Source organism: Castanea sativa, chromosome 12 (genome assembly GCF_040712315.1).
Source record: "Castanea sativa cultivar Marrone di Chiusa Pesio chromosome 12, ASM4071231v1".
Taxonomy (NCBI): Eukaryota; Viridiplantae; Streptophyta; class Magnoliopsida; order Fagales; family Fagaceae; genus Castanea; species Castanea sativa.
This window is the reverse complement of record NC_134024.1, coordinates 45,532,005-45,552,609: the sequence shown is the minus strand read 5'-3', so window position 1 is coordinate 45,552,609 and position 20,605 is coordinate 45,532,005. Positions and strand designations below refer to the sequence as shown.

The window sequence follows — 20,605 nt, the reverse complement described above, 5'->3', positions numbered from 1 at the left end:
TTTCCTTTCTAGACTTCAGGTCTCTGTGATATTTGACTGCTTTTAGTTCAGACTTAGAATAGTTTTGATTTCTTAGTTTTGTTTATTACAGAAACAGACACCAATGAACTACACAAAAATCTAAGCCAAAGTATTTTTTTTTTCTTTTCTAAGTTATAAATTTTTAATATGTTATAACCGTAAAAGATCTAAAGTTTTTTGTTTGCTTCAAGAGTTAACTGCATAGATTGAAACTCTTTTTATTTTTATTTTTTTTGTTTTATTGTCCAATTAGGATCATTAATTTTTATGTGATAGGCTACAGTTGTTGACCTTGGGATATTTTTATGTCCTATCAACCAGTGGAGCCAAAAGCCCAAAACCGAGCCCAAGGTCATTCAATTGTAGCTCAAACTCAATACCGGAATTTGGCGCGAAAATTAGAAACGCATCCCAATTCATTATCCCCCAAATTAGGGTTTAATCCGGAGCCACTGCTTCTTCGTCTCCCGCTCTTCCTCAACAATGTCCAATTCCTCCGATCAGCTCGAGGAAATCAAAACCCTAATTTCCTCTGGCTCAAAGTGCCCCGCTTACTCAACCCTCTTACACTTCCAAGAACAGTCCAGTGGCGACCCTACTTCAATTCAAACCCTAGCTGAAATTTCTCAGACTCTTCTATCTTTAATCGTTGCCGATATCTCAGACGACGATGAAGACATGTAAGTTTCAAATCAAAATGATATGTTTGGATGCTGGGAAAAGTGTAGGAAAAGAAAAGGAAATGAAATTTGGAATATAATTAATTAATTATGAACTGAAATAGATGATTTTTTTTATAAAAAAAATTAGATTTTTTTTTTTTTTGGTTTCCTCTTTCCATCTAAGTAGCTTTCAAATGGAGGGTGATTGAATATATGTATAAATATTGGTTTTGAATTGATGACAGTGCTGTACTGGCTTTGAAGTGTTTGGGTTTCATGATTTATCATCCGTCCCTTGTTGCCGGGTATGTTGTGCTAGTGGTACTCCATTGTTTAGTATAACATTTTAGTAATGGGGTGTTGGTAAATTATTGCCTCCCAAAATTTAGATATTAAAAAATGTATATTGCAAATTACACCCCTAATTTTTGGGGATGTTTTGGATTTTACACCTTAAAATTTCAGAATTTGAATTTTACCTCTTGAAGTTTGAAGGTATTTGAATTTCACACATTGTGTTAGAATTTGGATATTACCTGGGTGTTTGGATTTTACTTTCTAAAGTTTCAGAATTTGGGGTCCAAACACCCTCAAACTTTAGGGGGGTAAAATCTAAATTCTGAAACTCTAGGGTATAATCCAAAAACCTCCAAACTTCAGTGTTAAAATCCAAATTCTTAAACTTTAGGATGTAAAATCCAAACACTTTTAAACTTTAAGGGTGTAATTTGCAATTTACCCTATCAAAACAGTGGCTTAAACCACGGTCCTAGTTGACCGGTATTGCTTAGTTGTCTTTTAATTGGAAATAATTACTTAATCAGCATTTTCTCTATGTTGGTTTTGTAGTGGATGATGCTAATTTGGTTATAGAGTCTTTAGTTAGGCTCATTATGACAACAAAAATGAAGGTAAATGTCACATTGTCAAATAATGATACTTTTCAAGGGTTGCTGTGCTCTTTTTATTTATTTATTTGTTGATTGACTTGTTTGCCTCTTAATTGCAGTCAGTTTGTAACTTAGGAGTGTGGTGCATGTCTATCCAACAGTTTAATGCACCATTTCTAGATTCCCACTACAACTCTCTGTTGCAGGCGGTTGTTCATGCACTTGACAACCCAATTGGTTCTTTATCAACAACTTTTGAGGCTATTCAGGTATAAGTAATTCTTCCAAGCTTTCTATTTTATGCTCCTCAACCACTTCTAGTGATACTTCTTAAGTGGAAGTCTATGCATATAAACTGACTAAGTCAGTCACTAATAGATTTCAATATCGTTTTTTTCTGTTAGTGTTTAATGTGCATAACTTGTCCTGGAGAAAGACACAGAGAGAATTGGCAGTGAAGTGGTTTTATTTGCTTAATTGTGGAATTTTTTTTTTCAAACTTGGATGAAACATTATGTTACACAAGCAAATTGTGTCAAACTTTTGTCCTAAACTAATGATTCCAGTGTTAAATTTTACATTGCTGCGTAATCAAGTTGGTTATTTATATTTTATATATCACTGCTGAACTTAGCATCTTATGTTAAACAAGAATCAATAAATGAGTATGGTCAACTTGTCTCTCCTGCTAACTCTTCTTGCTATTATAATAGGCCTTGATAAAGTTAGCATCTAATTTAAGCGAGAGAATGAGAGACTCATCACATTTATGGGCTCCTCCAATATATAGAAGACTTCTCAGCTTTGACAAGAAGGAGAGGGATATGTCAGAAAGGTGTCTATCGAAGATTAAGCCTATAATATTACCTCCTCCACTAGTTCTCTCCAAGGTACAAATGTGCTTATGTTCTTTATATTTTTCAAGTGCATCTATCATGGTGCATTCATAGTTGAGATATACATTTTAAACATGGAAAGCTTAAACATGCTTTTTTTTTTTGATAAGTAAGATAGATATATAAAAATATATACGAGAGGCTCCTCTATGCATGAAGAACATAGAGCAAACCTAGAAAAAACAAGAGGAAGAAAACAAAAAAACTACAAAAGAGAAAGGGAGCTAATAAAAGAAGGGAGAGAGTCACTAGTCGTGAGTCCCCAAGCCTTAGACCAATCAAAAAGAGTCCCACTAAAAGAAGCAAGCAACTGATCACCGGTGCTATCCAAATCCTCAAAAGTTCGCCGATTCCGCTCCTTCCAAACACACCATAGGATGTCCAATGGAACTAAATTCCAAATCTGAGAAGAGTGCTTCTCCAACCAATTCCACCAGCCAAAAAGCAAATCTGGGATCGATCTAGGTATAATCCAAGACAAGCCAAAAGTTCTCAAGACAAAGCTCCATAACCGATAAGCCATCTCACAATGAAAAAGTAAGTGGTCTACCGTCTCTTCACATTGGCGGCACATAATGCACCAATCCACAAAATCCAATCTCCTCAATCTCAAGTTATCACCCGTTAGGATCTTATTCCAAGCTGCACACCAAACAAAGAAAGAAACTTGCCTAGGGGCCTTTACTCTCCATATAACTTTCCAAGGAAAGACAATTGAAGGACAAACTCTTAATTTATTATAGAACGACCGGATGTCAAATTCCCCACTAGGCTTTAACTTCCACCTCATCTGGTCTCCAACATCCCTTGGAGGAGTATTAGCTCCCAGTAAACGAAGGAAATGTAGCCCTTCATCCATCTCTCAATCCTCAAATTCTCTAATAAAACGAACATCCCAAATTCTTCTCTCCTCCGCCCCCTGCCTAGACAAAGAAGCTTCAACAGAAATCTCCTTATCAATGGCAATACCATACAACCTTGGGAAGGCCAATTGAAAGGGTTGATCCCCATACCACCCATCTTGCCAAAACCTCACTCTATTCCCCAAGCCAACAACAAACTGACAATTTTTGCTGAAATCCTCCCCTCCCATCCCATGCGAATACCTCTCCACAAACCACACCCATGAACTCCCCTACCCAGCTTTGAGGTCCAACCCCCCCAATCTTCCCCAAATTTTGAAGCTACCACCCTCCTCCATAACCGATCCTCCTCCTTTCCAAACCGCTACACCATTTTCCCAGTAAGGCCTTATTGAAAGTAGTAAGTTTCCTTATCCCCAAACCGCCATTGGCTATAGGCGCACAAACTTTATCCCAACCTACCAGATGAGACTTGTTAACACCCCAAAGAAAGTCCTTTTGCAACTTTTCAATTTTATTGGCCACATGAGCAGGAATGGTGAATAACGATAGAAAATAAATAGGAAAACTAGATAGCGTACTCTTGAGTAACATCAATCGACCCCCCTTAGACAAGTACAAGGTCTTCCACTCGGCTAGTTTTCGCTCAAATTTTTCCAAAATTGGATTCCAAATAGAAGGGGAATAATGTGAAGCCCCCAGCGGCATGCCAAGATAAGACATAGGCAAAGATCCAACTCTGCAGTCCAAAATATCAACCAGGATATGCACATCAACAACCTCCCCTATTGGAACCATTTCACTTTTATGCACATTTACCTTCAAACCTGTTACCGCCTGAAAACAAAGTAACAACAATCGAATATGTAGAATTTGCTCCACATCTGCATCACAAAATAGGATAGTATCGTCTGCAAACAAAAAATGTGAAACACATTCCCCACCACCCCTCCTACCCTCAACTTTAAAACCACGGATCAAACCAGCTCCCTCCACTCTTCTCACCATCTTACTAAACACCTCCATCATGATCAAAAACAACATAGGAGATAGCGGATCTCCTTGTCTTAAACCCCTTGAGCTACCAAAGAAATCAGCTAGAGACCCATTAATCAAAACAGAGAACTAAACTGTGGATATACAAGTACGGATCCACTTACACCACTTCGCCCCAAAGCCCATTCTGTTCAACAAATACAGCAAAGCCTCCCAATTCACATGATCGTAGGCTTTCTCAATATCAAGTTTACAAATGACTCCCTACTCTTCCCTCGACTATCCACACACTCATTTGCAATAAGAATCGAGTCAAAGATTTGTCTCCCACCTACAAAGCCATTCTGAGTCTCAGAGATCAACTGATCTAAAACCACTCGTAACCGATTTGCCAAAACTTTAGCCAAAATTTTATACACACTCCCCACCAAGCTAATAGGGCGGAAATCTCTAATATTAGAGGCGTCATTCTTTTTAGGAATTAAAGCAAGGAAGGTAGCATTAAGGGATTTTTCAAATTTACAAACTTGAAAAAACTCTTCAAAGACCGCAAGGACGTCTTTCTCCACTATTCTCCAACAATGATGATAGAACGCCATAGTAAACCCATCCGGACCTGGAGCTTTATCCCCTTCCATATCTCTAACGACTTGAAGAATCTCCTCCCTCTCAAACTTCCTTTCAAGTCAAACCCTCTCCATATCCCTAATACAATCAAAATCCAAACCCTCCACAAAAGGCCTCCACCCCTCAGTCTCCTTGTACAAATTTTTATAAAATTGTACTATTTGATTGTTTACCTCGGATTCCTCTTCAAAAACCACCCCATCCACCTCCAAGGTCCTCAGATAATTAGACCTTCTATGGGAGTTAGCCATTTTGTGAAAAAACTTGGTGTTATTATCCCCTTCCTTGATACATAACATCCTAGATTTTTGTCTCCAAGAAATTTCTTCCAAGGAAAGAAGATGCTCCACCTGGAACCTCAAATCCGCCCTATGACATTTCTCCCCATCAGTGAGACCAAAATCCCCTTCCTTAGCATCTAAGGTTTTCAGCTCCTCTAGTAATTGCTTCTTTTGCCGCTCTACATTACCAAACTCTCGGCGATTCCAATGCACAATGTCCTCTTTCAGAGCCTTTAACTTTTTTGCAAGCATGAAACTAGGTGTACCTACAAAGGAATGCCGAGTCCACCAGGATTGAACTCTATCCACAAATCCCTCCGTCTTCAACCACATATTTTCAAATCTGATTGGACTTTTCTCCCTTGCCATTCCCCCTGCCTCCAAGAGAATTGGGCAATGATCTGAGATAGGACGGGGTAAGATCCTTTGAATAACATCAGAGAAGTGGTCCTCCCAATCTGGGGTGACCAAAGCTCTATCAAGCCTAGACATCGTTGGTTGATCAGAGCCACTTGACCATGTATAGCTACCTCCTTCCAAAGGCAAATCAACCAAATTAAGCTTCTCAACAAATTCAGAGAATTTTTCCATAGCCAAGGTCAAATGAGTCTCACCCCTGTGCTCACTAGGAAAGCGAATAATATTAAAGTCTCCCAAGCAGCACCACGGTAAACTCCAATACTGCTGAATACCCACCAACTCATCCCACATGTGACTCCTCTCATTATTCTCATTTGGGCCATAAACACCAAAGCATGCCCATATAAAATCATCCCCCACCCCTTTCCACATAACCGAAACAGAAAAAGTACCAACCATAACCTCTATCTTATCCAAGACCCTTTTATCCCACATAAGCAAAATACCTTCTGCAGTCCGATCGGCCTCCAAAACAGCCCAGTCCACATAAGGACAGCTTCACAAACTACAAACCAGCTGTCTATTCATACTGGCAATTTTCGTCTCTTGAAGACAAACACCATCACACTTCCACTCCCGCAGCAAATTCTTTACCACAAGGCGTTTCCGAGGATCATTTAAACCTTTAACATTCCACGAAATCATCTTTATCTTCATAAACACTGAATTATCCCCAACTTCTAACACCAGCACAAGACCACCCTCTATCTTCTGTCATAATTCACCGAGGATATCAAGTTTTGTAGCTCTCTATGTCCCTTTTTTTTTTACTTAGCCCCCTTTTTGCTACCTGGTACTTTCCTGTGTAACACATTGGCTGCCTCCATCACTGACTCAAGACTCTGTAAGAGAGCAATACACAACTTCTCGTGCCGAGACATTGACAGCCCAACCAATTTACTGAAACTAGGAATTCTGTGTTTCACCCACCTAGAAATATCTGCCTTCGACTCAATACACAAAACCTCATTGACCTCCTCCAACTCTACCAAATTTGTCATCGCACTTGGAACAAAGGTTTGCAGAGGAAAGCCAACTGACAAATCTGTTTCACCAACACCCACTGAGAAATCAGCTACTTCCTCCACCAGATGAGCTCCCTAGGAAGGCTAAAGAGTTCCTTACTAAAGGAAGAATTAACCTCCTGACCCAAAGCCCCAAAACCCAGAGCTCTAGCTTGCACCAACTCCAAAAAGAGATCGGGAAGAGGAGGTCGAACCAACTGCAGCACTAAATCAATCGTCACTGTCCTCTTACCTTCAGAAAACAACCCACCCAACATCGAAATGGAGCCGAGAATGTTGTTCCGGTCAGAGCAAAGCCTGAAAACCATCACCGGAGGGGACTCGGTACACCCCGCCACTCCTACCGGTGACGGGCAACGCCGATGAGGCGAACCCACCAGAACCCCGGTGCGACGCATCACCTGTAACGGCAAAGCAGGGCTCGTCGGAGGCACCGGAGACACCGAAAGGCACGAGCCACCCTTATCGGCCTGAACCTGTACCTTCGGTGACCACACAAGACCTCCGGCCACCTGCGACGGCATCACAAAGCTCGTCGGACTCGCCCATGGACACTCCCCAGTCTTCTCGCGATTATCGGCTGAGAGTAAGGGCTCAACACACTTAACGGAACATTCCCCAGGCTCAAAGGTTATTGGGCTTGTGACCTGTGGGCCTAAACCAGACTCACTAATATGATATAGCTAGCTAAATCTGTTTCCACCATCTTTTTTTCCACTAAATTATTGTTAAAAGGTTTGAGAATTTAGATGGATTTAATGTGTTTGCATGTGAAGTATTTTTAATAAAACATCTTACTAGCTGAAGCTAACATTGCAGAATCTGAAAAATCATTACTAATTTTTGCCCATTTTATATCTTATTGGTGCTTGTCAGAATCTGAGGTGTAACTTTTTGTTTAAGGAAAATTTGTGAGCCTAAACAGCTAGCAGTTTCTTTACTGTGACTGAATCTGGTTTCAAAAGTGAAACATCACGGGAAATTTCCTTTTGTAATACAAACTAGAGTGGTGGCTACATTTACAACGTAAAATATATGATTTTGATGTTTTAAGAGATGAAGTAGAAATTTTTTATTTTGGTGGGTGAAGCCAAAGTAAAATTCAAATTACATCCTTAAAAATAGTTCAAACCAATAGAGAGAGGTTGTGTCACAGACTGTTTGGATCTATTGATTTATTTGACTGTTATCTAAATCAGCTTCAATAGTTACTATGAATAAATATTTATCATAAAATTCCCAATTGTGTGTCCAGAAGCTAAAAGTCAAGACCATTCAACTCTACCAGTGGTTCATTCAATATCCCTGTAGCTACCATTTCTACCATTTCTTCTTTACCATGACTATGTATCTGGTTTCAAAAGTGAACCATCACAGGAAATCTCCTTTTCAAATACAAACTGTAGTGGTAACTACATTTACAATGTAGGATATATGATTTTGACATTTTGAGAGATTGAAATAGCACTCTTTTCTTTTCCCTTTGTGTGCGTGTGGAGGGTGAAGACAAAATTTTGTAAAGGTTTTGGCCAAACAAAATTCCATTAATTGTCAAAATAAATCTTAAACTAATATTTAAACTTACCCAAAAAAAAAAAAAAACCCTTCAAACCATCAATAAGAGGTCGGGTCACAGTCATTTAAATCCAGCTTCCATAATTCATATGAATAAGTGTTTTTCATAAAATTCACAATGGGTGTCTAGAAGCTCAAAATCAAGACCAGTCAACTGTACTGGTGGTTCATTCCATATCCCTGCATCATGGAGTAGAAAATTTTTCAATTTGAAATTCCAAAACTTCTTGACTTCTATCATGAATGAGTGCCTCGTTAGATTTGTAAAGTATTATAGGTAGTTAACCTTGACAGTTTTATATTGCAATTTAGTCAATGATAAAGACTAGGACACAAAAGTTTCAAATACCAATGATCCTCTCTCTCTCTCTCTCTCATGTGCATTACTATGTGCCTATCTCACATTATCAGGCCTGAATGTCTAAGGTAGAACCATGAGAAAGGTTCCTTCTGTCTAACTTTGATTCTGGTCTCAAGGTTAAGGTTCACCTAAAATCATTCCAATATTGTATCTATCTTGTTGTGTATTCTAAGATCCCTAAATGTACTTTATTCTATCTTTAAACAGGTTCTTGTCAAAGATATGAAGCAAATTTTGCTCACTAAGATGAAGGAGCTGCTAAACCAAGGTATGAAGGTCCAAGCCATTCATGCATGGGGATGGTTTATTCACTTACTAGGATCTTATGCTATGAAGAACAGGCAGTTAACAAATGAAATGCTGAAAATTCCTGAAAATACATTTTCAGATCTCAACCCACAAGTTCAGATTGCTTCACAGGTATTTTTAATACAGTTGGAATTTTTGGAAACCTGGTCACTATCACCAATCACTGATAATATTATCCAAGAAAATAATTCTTTATTTGTTGAATTTATTACTGATAAAATAGCACCTCAAAAATAGAAGGTGCTTTCATCCATTTCCTTAGCTCAATGATAGCATAGAAGTGTCATCTTTTGAAGGATACAAATTTATTATGGGGCATAAAGAATTTGCGGTAATCCAAATCAAGAGACTAAATGGTCCTTGCTTAAGTCTGAGTCAGAAAAGGGTGTCTAGTTATCAACTTTTTGAGTTGTTGTGGTCCTTGCATTTAAGCTCATAGGACTGGGTTTACCCAAGTTTTTATGGCAATCAATGCAAATAGAAAAAGCTAAATCACTGCCTAGTTACCTGTTCAATTTATCTCCTATGGTAATTTCTGCATTTAAATAGACCAGTACTCCATTACAACACTTAGAATTTCATTCTTCCATCAATTATGGTAACCTTTTGGATTAAAATATTTCATAAGTCCTATGTTATAACGCTTTAAATGTCATTCTTTTGTATGATTTTTAACCATAATTTGCAGTTTGCTTGGGAAGGTCTTATTGATGCTCTAATTCATCCTCCAATAGTAGCTTGGGAGACAAATGCATCCAAGGAGGAGAAGGGTGTACAACATTTGCAAAAATCTAGAGAGACCAGTGATAAAATCCAAGCAAATGGGTTTTTAAACAGCATAAGGCTTGTAATGACTCCTCTGACAGGAATCATATCAAGTAAATGTGATATATCCGTCCACTCATCATGCTTGAACACATGGTGTTATTTGCTGCATAAACTTGATACTTCTGTCAATAATCAATCAGTGATAAAGCTAGTGTTGGAGCCTATCTGTGAAGCAATTTTTTGCATTGGTCCTGAAAGTATAAGTGTGAGCCCATTGAATCTGTGCCTAGATCTGCTTGATGATTTTATTTTAGCAAAATGTAAAGATGTGGAACATGTCACAAGTAACTCTGCAAGCCATCATTTATCAGCTACCAAATTCTTATGGAAGCAATACTCTGTTAAATGGTTGCCATGGGATATTTGTCAGTTGGACTTCCATTTAAACATAATTTTTATTCTCATCAGTCGAGCATCAATAGCAACTGTCAACCATGAATACAAAAGTTTCGCATGTGATGCTGCTTTAAGGTTATTTTTATCTGTTCTGAAAGGAGTTCGATTGGAGTTGGAAAAGCCATCAACCAATTATAATGATATTATGTTGTGTTTGGGCACAGTATTAAGGTTCATAAAGAAGATATGTGAAGATGTAAGTTCAGAAGGCAGTGACAGTAGTGATTTGCATCCTACTTGTCTCCTGTTTATAGACGCTGTCACTAAGGAGTTACAACCTGCTACATTGGAATCCCCTCTGTACAAGGTTTCATTGGACCTCAAGTACATTGACAAGCTTCAATCAGTCAATAACATTAATGACATGCAAAATTTATGGATATCTGCTCTATCATTCACATGAATATGGTTTCACCATTGGTTTATTTACTTGTAGCCTACCTCTGTGTGGTCTTTCAGTCAACTATGAAGACATCCAAAACAGAGTTAATTTTACAGGGAATCCACAAGTATTTCAAATTTTTATTCTCTTCATATGATCCCCTGGAAACTCTCCTTGCTATGATCAGTTTACTGTATAATTATGTCGGTCCCTACTGCTTAAATATATGGATAGCAATAGCCAAAGGATTGACAGACTGCATAGATGATGTCAAGGAACTTTCATTATTGAGAATGGAGTCCAACAGCACTGGTTTTCTTGGCATATGCTCTCTCTTATTGTATCCATTTTCAGTATGCTCTTGCCCCCAGGAAAATTCAGCTTCACTGGTTAGTGGATTCTCACAAAAGCCTCATGTTTCAGGAAGCTTGACTTTGAACATGTTTTTGAAGTGTGGAAGACACTTTATAGTTCTCTTAAAACTTCACAGAATGTGTACTGTTCTGCTACAAACAGTTTCCTTGAGGATTTGTATTCAATGTTAAATGGGTGCCTTGACGGACATGCCAGAATGCTTGATGGTGCCAATGATCTTGATTTAAGTTATAAGGATCTGGATCTGGATCTCCTTTCTTTATATGGCAATGTAGTAATATGTTTCTTGGAAGAGAACTATACTTCAGAAGTAGGTTCAGACAAAAGTAGACACAAACATATTGGTGACTGTAAAATATCCAGTAACATGATTGTTAGCTTGAGATTTGCTTCCAGGTAGACATGTTTTCTAACATGTCTAATGAGTGTATAAAAATCCCTATATGATAATAAGACTATTTACAATCATTTTATGATTTTACAAGAAAATGTTGCAAGGCTGCCACTGTGACAGATTTTGTGTTTATGCATGATCAATTATGTATTAAATTATATACAGTGAATTAGGATGCTAAGAGTAGTTCTTATGAATTCTAAGACACTTATGGTTGTTATGGAAGTGGTCTCACAACATTTGGATCAATATAAAAATAATGATTTAATTTCTAAGTTGCATGAAATTCTGTCAGGACAAATTTGAGTATGTTGTTTTGTATGATTTTTAGTAAATTATAGTTTTATGATTTGTCTCTGAAAATAATATGGAATTTACTAGACATCCAGAGGAGTGACTCTGTAAAATTTCATGAAGATTGGATGTGTTTAGAGAGCCCATTTGTATTTACAAATGAGGCATATGCTACTGAAATGAGCAGTAAACAGTAAATGATAACTCTGACTTTGAGAATTTAATTCTAAAGTTAGGGTGAATGTTTTGAGCTATAATTTATTATGCTTATCTTTTGTTATGTCTGGATTATAGATAAATTTTGTATAACTTGGTTTAAGGTTTAGTACTCAAAGGAGGGGTTCTAAACCATTCTACTGCTTTTTCATGTTGTTGTCTTGTTCAACGTGTTGTATGTTGCCATGCGAATGTATATGGTTACATGACCATGCATTAAAGATTTTATGTTTATGCATGCATTATTGCCCTGATCTCAAGCACATCTTGAAATGAAGTTGGCTTCTCTGGAGATATGATATAAATATGAGAATGATGGCTTTTTTTTTAGTTTGGTACACCATTTGTTGATGTGTGCATAATATGTTTGTGGGAACCTCGTTGAGGTGGGATTAGGATTTCCTTAGTTCTAAGATATAGGTTTTGAGATGAATGTGTAAGTTTATGATAATGAATAATTGATAGTAATAAGTTTTGATATTTGGTTTAGGTGTTACCAGTACCCAAGTCTAAGCTCCTTCAACTTTAGGCTCTCGGTTCCTCTGCTTTCAGGTAAGGAATAAGTTATATGAGTATTTGGTAAGTCATGAGGTTATTTTAAAGTGTATTATGCATTAAAAGGTTTTTGATTAGAGGTATGACATATAATCCTGTTTCAGACAAAGATATGTTCGTGAGCTTTCGAAACCTTATGTATATGATTTTAGTATATTGATGCTATTACTAATTCCACGAACATATATTTAAAGAAAAGAATGAAAATGCTATTATTATGCAATGTTATGCAAACTATGAATTTTAGTATGATATATAAGTAAGAAATGTTTTTGGGTAATGTCCTCTGGTAGTTTGAACTCAATTAAAGTATGTATTGAGGATGGCGGTTCGTCCACGCTCAATTAAAGTATGTATTGAGGATGACGGTGCGTCCGCGCTCATAAGTACGGACTTATCAGATATGAACTAACCAATATGTTACGAACAACTATATTATTTTATTGACCATGAGAGAATGATTTTTGTTTAAATGCATTATGAAAAGTTAAAAGCTCTCATGAAAAGAAGAAGTTTCTGATGAAAAGAAAAGCTGTTCTTTAGAGATAAAAGTTTTTGAAATTCTGTTGTACTTTAAAGATAAAGAATTTGATGAAAATGTTTTAGTGTTCTATAAAGTTTCTGATAAAAGTATAAGTTCATGTTAAAAAGTTATCAGATATCTGTTTTTTATGAAACGTTAAGTTTTATGACTATGAAAGTTAAAATATTTTACGAGAAGAAGATTATAAAGAAAAGTTTTTTTATTCATCAAGATGTTTCTAGTTAAGATAAAGTTACCAATTATCCGATTTAAGTTAAAATGATTATTTTGTAATGAAAAAAAAATATATATATATATATGTGTGTGTGTGTGTGAGAGAGAGAGAGAGAGAGATTTTAAATAATCAATATTATATTTGGTGACTTTGTAAGAAATGAAAAAAATTCTATCCGAAAGGTTTTGGTAATATTATTCTGATAAGAAAAGGGAGAATAATTATTTTCCTACGAAGAGCGTATAAGTTATCATTATGAATAGTACAAAATACTATGCATGAAAAGATGGTCTCCAATCTGAATATTTATAAAATGAAATGATTTGATTTACATTTATTCTTATTAAATTCTTATGTATCTTACCCTTACTGAGCTGTGTAGCTCACCCCTTCCACTATTTCAGTCAACAGGTTTTAGTTTGGAGCAAAGGGAGCCTTAGTCGAGTTTTGGAAAGAGCTGGTTTTAGTTTTAAAAGTATAGATCCCAAATTAGCAATTTGATGTATTTTGATATTTTTGAAATTCCGGAGGTATTTTGGTAATTTTAAGATTTCAGGAGTATTTTGGTTATTTTTAGGTTTCATGCGGTATTTTGGTTATTTTTTAAGTTTTGTGGGTATTTTGGTCATTTCTAGAAATTTAAGGCAAACCTCCAATAGAGTAATTGGATAAGAAATGAATGGAGTGTTAGGTGACATATAGATAGGTTTAGAAAATCTCTATTCTCTTTTCTATTTATTTGCTAGTCATGCATTACGGCAAAACAAACTCCAATAGAATATTATGGGTTTATCACTTTCTTTCGTGATGTTCATGCAGTTTCTCTTTCTATTATCTCTATTTTCTCTTGTTTCTACTGCCTCTTTTCCTTCGGTGCAGCCACTATGTCATGAAGAAGTGAGCTTTGCCTTGTTGCAATTCAAAGAAAGCCTTATCATCAATCAATCCACTTCCGCTTATTCAAAGATTTCGTCGTGGATGGCACAAAGTAGTGATTGCTGCACATGGGATGGTATTCAATGTGATGAAAACATGGGTCATGTGATCAGCCTTGACCTCAGTAACAGTTCTCTTTATGGTTCTATCAACTCCAGTAGCAGCCTCTTCCGGCTTTTTCACCTTCAAAAGCTTAATCTCTCCATCAACAACTTCAATCACTCTGAAATCCCCGTTGGAGTAAGGTGGCTTTCAAAGCTTACTCACCTTGACCTCTCTTATTCTGGATTTTCAGGTAAGATCCCATCAGAAATTTTACAACTCTCTAAGTTGGTTTCCCTAAACCTCGCTCTGAATCCATTGAAGCTCCACAAGCCTGGTCTCAGAAGTATAGCTTAGAAGTTAACAAACTTGGAAGAACTAATTCTCAATGAGGTGGACATATTGTCCACTGTACCCAGTATGTTGGCAAAGTTATCTTCTTTAACAACTATTTCTCTTAGAGATTGTGGTTTGCATGGTGAATATCCAACTGGAATTTTTCAGCTACTAATCTCAAGTCTCTCAGTGTGCACTTCAATCCAAAACTCACTGGTCGTGTACCAGATTATAATAGAAGTAGCCCCCTTGAATATTTAAGACTTGCGGTCGCAAGTTTCTCTGGCAAGCTACCTGATTCAATTGGTAACCTCAAATCCTTATATTACTTGGATGTTGTAAGTTGCAATTTCTCTGGTCCAATACCATCGTCATTTGCTAACCTGACAAAGCTCACATATCTAGATCTTTCACAAAACAATTTCAACTGTGGGACTCTCTTGGGTTGGTAAGCAAACCAAACTCACCATGTTACTTCAAGCAAATATTAATTTATATGGTGATATCCCATTTTCAATTGGAAACCTGACTAAACTTACATCAGTATCACTTGGTCGGAATGAATTAACTGGTCCTATCCCATCATAGCTAGCAAACCTCACCCAACTAAATAGTCTATGACTTCCATACAATAAATTATGTGGTCCAATTCCAACATCTATTTCCAACCTTTTGAATATTCAAATTTTAGTATTGTATTTAAATAACTTGAGCGGCACAATAGAATTTGACTTGTTTCAAAAGCTCAATAACCTCTACCACCTCAATTTATCTTTTAACAATCTTTCATTAATTATTGATCCTAGTACCAATTCTACCTTTCAAAAATTTAGGGTATTAGGACTAAGTTCTTGTAACTTAAGTGACTTCCCAGAGTTCCTTCGAAACCAAGATCAGTTGGAAGTTTTGGAACTTTCTCAAAACAACATTCATGGCCAAATACCAAAATGGATCTCTAACTTGAATACAAACACTCTCTTGACTTTAAGCATGTCAGGAAACTCACTCACAGGTTTTGATCAAACCCCAAATGCTTTCCCTTGGCGCAGTCTACAAATTTTGGACTTTTCAAACAACAAGCTTCAAGGGGCACTTCCAATTCCACCTCCATCCATCATTTCTTATTCTATCTCTAACAACATGCTTACTGGAGACATCTCTCAAATGATTTGTGAAATTAGTTCTTTTTCTTATCTTGATGTTTCATACAACAACTTGAGTGGCTTCCTTCCCCATTGTTTAGGAGACTTGAGAAACCTTAACGTTCTTAATCTCCGATACAACAACTTTCATGGCAGCATTCCTCAAATATTCATGGAAGGATACAATTGGGGATGATCACATTGAGTCGAAATCATTTTGAGGGGCCTTTACCAAGGTCGTTGGCTAATTGTACAACATTGGAAGTTCTTGATATTGGAAACAATCATATAATTGATATTTTCCCCTCTTGGTTGGGCATTCTTCCAGAGCTAAGGGTTCTCATTTTGCAATCAAATGGAATCCGTGGTTTTATTGGAATACCTGAAGCAATTCCAAGATTCCCAAAACTACAAGTAATTGATGCCTTGAACAATAATATTAGTGGAAAGTTGCCATTTGAATATTTCCAAATTTGGAAAGCCATGCAAAGCTTTGATGCAAGTCACTTAACATATATGCAAGCAAATGGTCATCAAAAGTATCCAAGCAATGGTTGGTTAATGACGTCAGATGCCTACTCAATGACGTTGACAAACAAAGGCATAAAGATAGAATATTTGAAAATCCAAAATTTCTTTGTGGCCATTGATCTATCAAACAACAAGTTTGAAGGAGAAATTCCAAAAATTTTGGGGAATCTAAAAGCGCTTCACATGCTTAACCTTTCCAACAATATTCTTATTGGTTTTATCCCGTCGTCTTTGGCAACCTTAACAAACCTGGAATCATTGGATCTTTCTCAAAATATGCTAGTTGGAGAGATTCCTCCACAACTAGTGGAGCTCATCTTCCTTGCTTTCTTGAATGTGTCTCATAATAATCTTATAGGACCCATACCACAAGGGAAACAATTTCTCACATTTCAAAATAGTTCATTTGATGGAAATGTAGAATTGTGTGGTAGCCCATTGTCCAAAAGATGTGCCAATTTGAAGGACTCACCACCTCCACCTTCAATATTTGTAGAAAATCAAGATGCGGTGTCTCTATTTGAGTTTGATTGGAAAGTAGTTGTGATGGGGTACGGATGTGGATTTATATTTGGAGTTTTTGGTGGGAAAATAATTACCAAGAAGAAAAATGATTGGTTTATGAAGACTTTTGCAATTGGCCACCCACCATGAAGAAGGGTGAATTAGAGGGGACATTGAAAGGCAATATATATGTTTCCATAGTAAATAATTAAATCCATGCATATGTTGTCACTATTTCTATATTTTCCTTTGCTTTTGTTTAAGGGTTTGGGAGGGGTTGTTAATAATATTATTGTATTTGATGGACTTGTTTGCCTACACCAAATCAATGTAATATTTGCTTTTCATTTTTCTTCTTCCACCCTTTTCTTTGGGAGATTTTGGTTTTGCCATGGAATAATGTGATTTAGACATGTAGTGTATGATAGCGTATTATGTCATTTTTAGGCTAAAATGTAAAACTCGCATTCTATGTTTTATCAAAATTTTTGTTTTATGTTGTGATTAATTTTCAAATTTTTCAAAATTTTCTTCAAAATTTTTTAATTAAAAAAATTCAATTGATGATTGAAAAATATTTTTCAATTTTTCTTTTCAAATTGTTTTTTAAAAAAAGTTGACAAAAATGCCTTAATTAAATAAATCTGAAACTTAGAGAACTAAATGAATGAAAACAAAATTAAAAGATCAAAATGAATTCTAAAGAAACTTAAAAGGTGTGTTTTGCATTTTAATGTTATTTTTAAGTAAGCATTCAAGAGACAGTTTGGAAATGTGATTTTGGTCGGTTACTTTTTGTTGATGAGCTTTGTATTTATTAAGTCTTATTATGTGTCTCTGGTAATTATTAATATCTGTCTGGGTGCAAGTTGTAGTAATTATAGGGGTGATAATGATTTTAGTCTATATATATGGTAAAGATGTGGAAATTCAAATCAAGCTTCTTCTTCTTTTTCTTTTTTTCTTTTTTTCTTTCTTATTGATGTGGGAATCTAAATCCTTTGGCTGATCAGAGCTACCAATTTAATTATCTAATTATTTTGTTGTACCTCTAAATTTTATAATTCTATCTTCCTTTCTTTTTCACCCACATCAAAATAGTGTTGCTTAATTTATTTTATGTTGAAAAACTTTTTTTGTTGTTAAGAATCTTATTTTTTGAGATATTTACAATATGCTGCTAACCTTGCAGTTTGAACCATTTTCCTTCTAGACCCTCAAACACTTTGTGTATAGGGTAAACCTATAAACCTAAAAGGTAATTTGAAATCGTCATTCGTATTTTGGTGATGTTACTGTTGTTCTTGTCACAATAATTGATTCATGCACTTAACTTTATCCTTTATGAATCTATAAAGAGAAATTTACACAGCTTTTATTTAAGAAAGCCACAAAGTAATAGTGGAAACCTTTGGAATATGCTAAAAGGAATTAGGTCTTATTGCAAAATTGTTTGTTGATCTTATAGAAATTTATGATAATTAATGGGTAAATTTATCCAGAAGCATAAAGCATGAGTGACGTGCTTTAAAACATGACTCGCCCTTTTTTAAAAAAAAATAAATAAATTTCTTTGACACTTCACCCTTTTACACACACTTCCAACTCTCATGGCCAGCTATTCCCACACCCAATTTTTGTATCCTACACTTTTTCTCTTCCTCTCTCTCTTTTTCAAGAACAAAACACGCAACCCTTAGATTTCAAGAGGCAAGACAGAAAATCTAAATATTTACATGGTTGCTTTTTGTTTCAGCTTATTGTTTTGAGTATGAATGAGGTATTTTGAGATTTTAGGCTAAGGAAGTTCTGGAAATTTTTATTGTCTTGATTGTATTCCATGTTGATTGAGTACAAAAGCATGTTGATGTTGAAGGATTAATATGTTTTGATAATGTTCTGTTTCTAAAATTGTTTGGTAGTATCTTATAATAGAAATGGGGAAATGAATTCTTTAGTATTACTCTATTATATGTCTAGTTTGTTTATATTAAATTTCATATTGAAATAAGAAAAATTATTGAATATTTCAAGAGTACTATAAATGCGTATTCCCCTCTCTCACATGAATTGTGGATCCCACTATAAATTTAATTAGTGGGACCCACAACTATGTGAGAGAGGAGAGTACACATTTATGATCCTACGGGAGTACCGATAATTACCCTTGAAATAATACCATTAACATGTCTTGTTGATTTTACAAAGAATAATGTTGTGGTGCCTATAGATAGTTTGCTGTTGCTATGGGTCAATCCATAATATGGTGTACTCTCACATTTTTGCACCCTTTTTTTAGGTGGGTGTCAATGGTATGAGTCAATTAATTAATATGGTAAATTACATATTTGATTTTTAACCTATGTCAATTTGATCTCTAGCCTTTCAAATGTGTCAATTTAGTCCCTAACATTTTAATATTGTGTCAAAATAATCTTTGCAGTTAGGTGATGAATAAAAAATACTAACACGACTAATGCAAAAATAAAATATTAATTTTATGCCACGTGAATTGACACATGAAATAAATTATAAACTAAAGTGACAAGTTAGCTATTTTAAAACCTATTGCCGCGTCAAATTTTGGGTGTGGGAATTGCATAATAATTTGTTGAATTCTTTGAGTGTTGGTAATGGCTGGTGGGTCATTGAGCCTAGGGTTTTTGAGAAACGAGGACATATTGAGGAAGATGTGGTCAAGTCAAGGTGGTATAGCTTTGCCGATGTTGTGTAGAAAACAATAAGAGGGTTGTGGTAGTGAATGGGTGGTGGGTATGCCACTTGGTGAATCACAGTCCAGTGTAGCCTCTGTTACGGTTTCAAAAGAAGGAGGTAATAGTGATAGTGGCAGGGACAGACCCACAGGGGGGCCAAGGGGGCTTGGGCCCCCCCTGGCCCAAAGAAAAAAAGGAAAAAAAAATATTTAGGCCCCCTAGCCCAAAGAAAAAAAAAGAATTTTTTTAATGATTATATATATATATATTTTCTATAGTTGTGCCTCGCTCTTCCAAAAACTTAGACTCGTTCTCTTTTAATTAGCCTAGCCCAACTAGCAACTACCCAACTAAAAAAATTAACAAAAACAAAATTTTAAAATAAAAAATCTCAGTCAGCCTAGTATTAGAGTACTAGCATTAGGTGTTCTAAATGGTAAATATTTATTATTTATAACACCAAATACCAAAACATTACTATACGAAACATTTCAAATACTATATTAAAGTAGCAAAAGTAAGTTTTAGTTTGTGAAATTTTTTTTTTTTTGCAACAATTGATACTCTTAAGAAACAATATTATTTTGTATTTTTTTTTTTGGGTAAATGATTGCATCTTAATGTATTAAGAAACAATAATTTTGTGTGTTGATCTTGGTTGATAGTAGTTTGTTAGTACTATATGGATACCTATTTGGATTTTTTTTCTTCTTATACTTTGGCCTCCTTAGCTTGAAATCTTAGGTCCGTCCCTAGATAGTGTTAATGTTGGAGGAAAGGATATTAGGATTTTGGAAAGAGAGTTTGAAATAAAAGCTGATATTGATGGGAATGGTGATGGGGGATGTGCTTGGTGGAAGCGTAAATGGGAGATTTCACAGTGGTGGAGGAGGTGGAGATGGTGGTGATGACAATGGGGATGATAAAGAAGAAGATGAGTTTGGGCCAATTTTGAAGTTTGAAGAGGTGATGAAGGAGACACAAGATAGTACAATTTTTTTTTCCTCTCTGCTTATGTTTTTGGAATTATCACATTTTGGTTGATGGCGTAATGTGATTATTTACATGCTTTGGATTTAGGTATATGGAGTGATGATTGATGATTCCTTTGTGAGGTGCTATGTGGGTGATGAATTGATGATTCCTTGAGGTGCTTGATTTGGGAGTTCATAAAGGAATGGAATGGAATGATCATAAGGGAATGGAAAGAAATGAAATGGATTGGAATGTATTTAAGCAAGAGAACAGAATGGAAAAGAATAGAATGGAAAAGAAT

General features: G+C 35.8%; 1 protein-coding gene and 1 pseudogene across 1 annotated transcript; both read left to right on the top strand.

Annotated features, from left to right (window-relative positions):
* The first annotated feature begins 442 nt into the window (after positions 1-442).
* LOC142621152 (uncharacterized) lies at positions 443-11,250 on the top strand. The gene is made up of 6 exons (XM_075794460.1): positions 443-701; positions 1,533-1,594; positions 1,693-1,842; positions 2,287-2,463; positions 8,825-9,037; positions 9,615-11,250. The coding sequence occupies exons 1-6, from the start codon at positions 692-694 to the stop codon at positions 10,551-10,553; spliced, it is 1,551 nt and encodes a 516-aa protein (XP_075650575.1). The 5' UTR covers positions 443-691; the 3' UTR covers positions 10,554-11,250.
* Positions 11,251-13,792: 2,542 nt separating this feature from the next.
* Positions 13,793-16,765, top strand: LOC142620765 (receptor-like protein 7; annotated as a pseudogene).
* Positions 16,766-20,605: the final 3,840 nt, after the last annotated feature.

Bases quoted from the DNA above. Each gene is read 5' to 3' on its own strand.
- LOC142621152 (XM_075794460.1), top strand. The intron at 1,595-1,692 runs GTAAATGTCACA...TCTTAATTGCAG, and splicing joins TTATGACAACAAAAATGAAG to TCAGTTTGTAACTTAGGAGT. The intron at 9,038-9,614 runs GTATTTTTAATA...CATAATTTGCAG, and splicing joins AAGTTCAGATTGCTTCACAG to TTTGCTTGGGAAGGTCTTAT.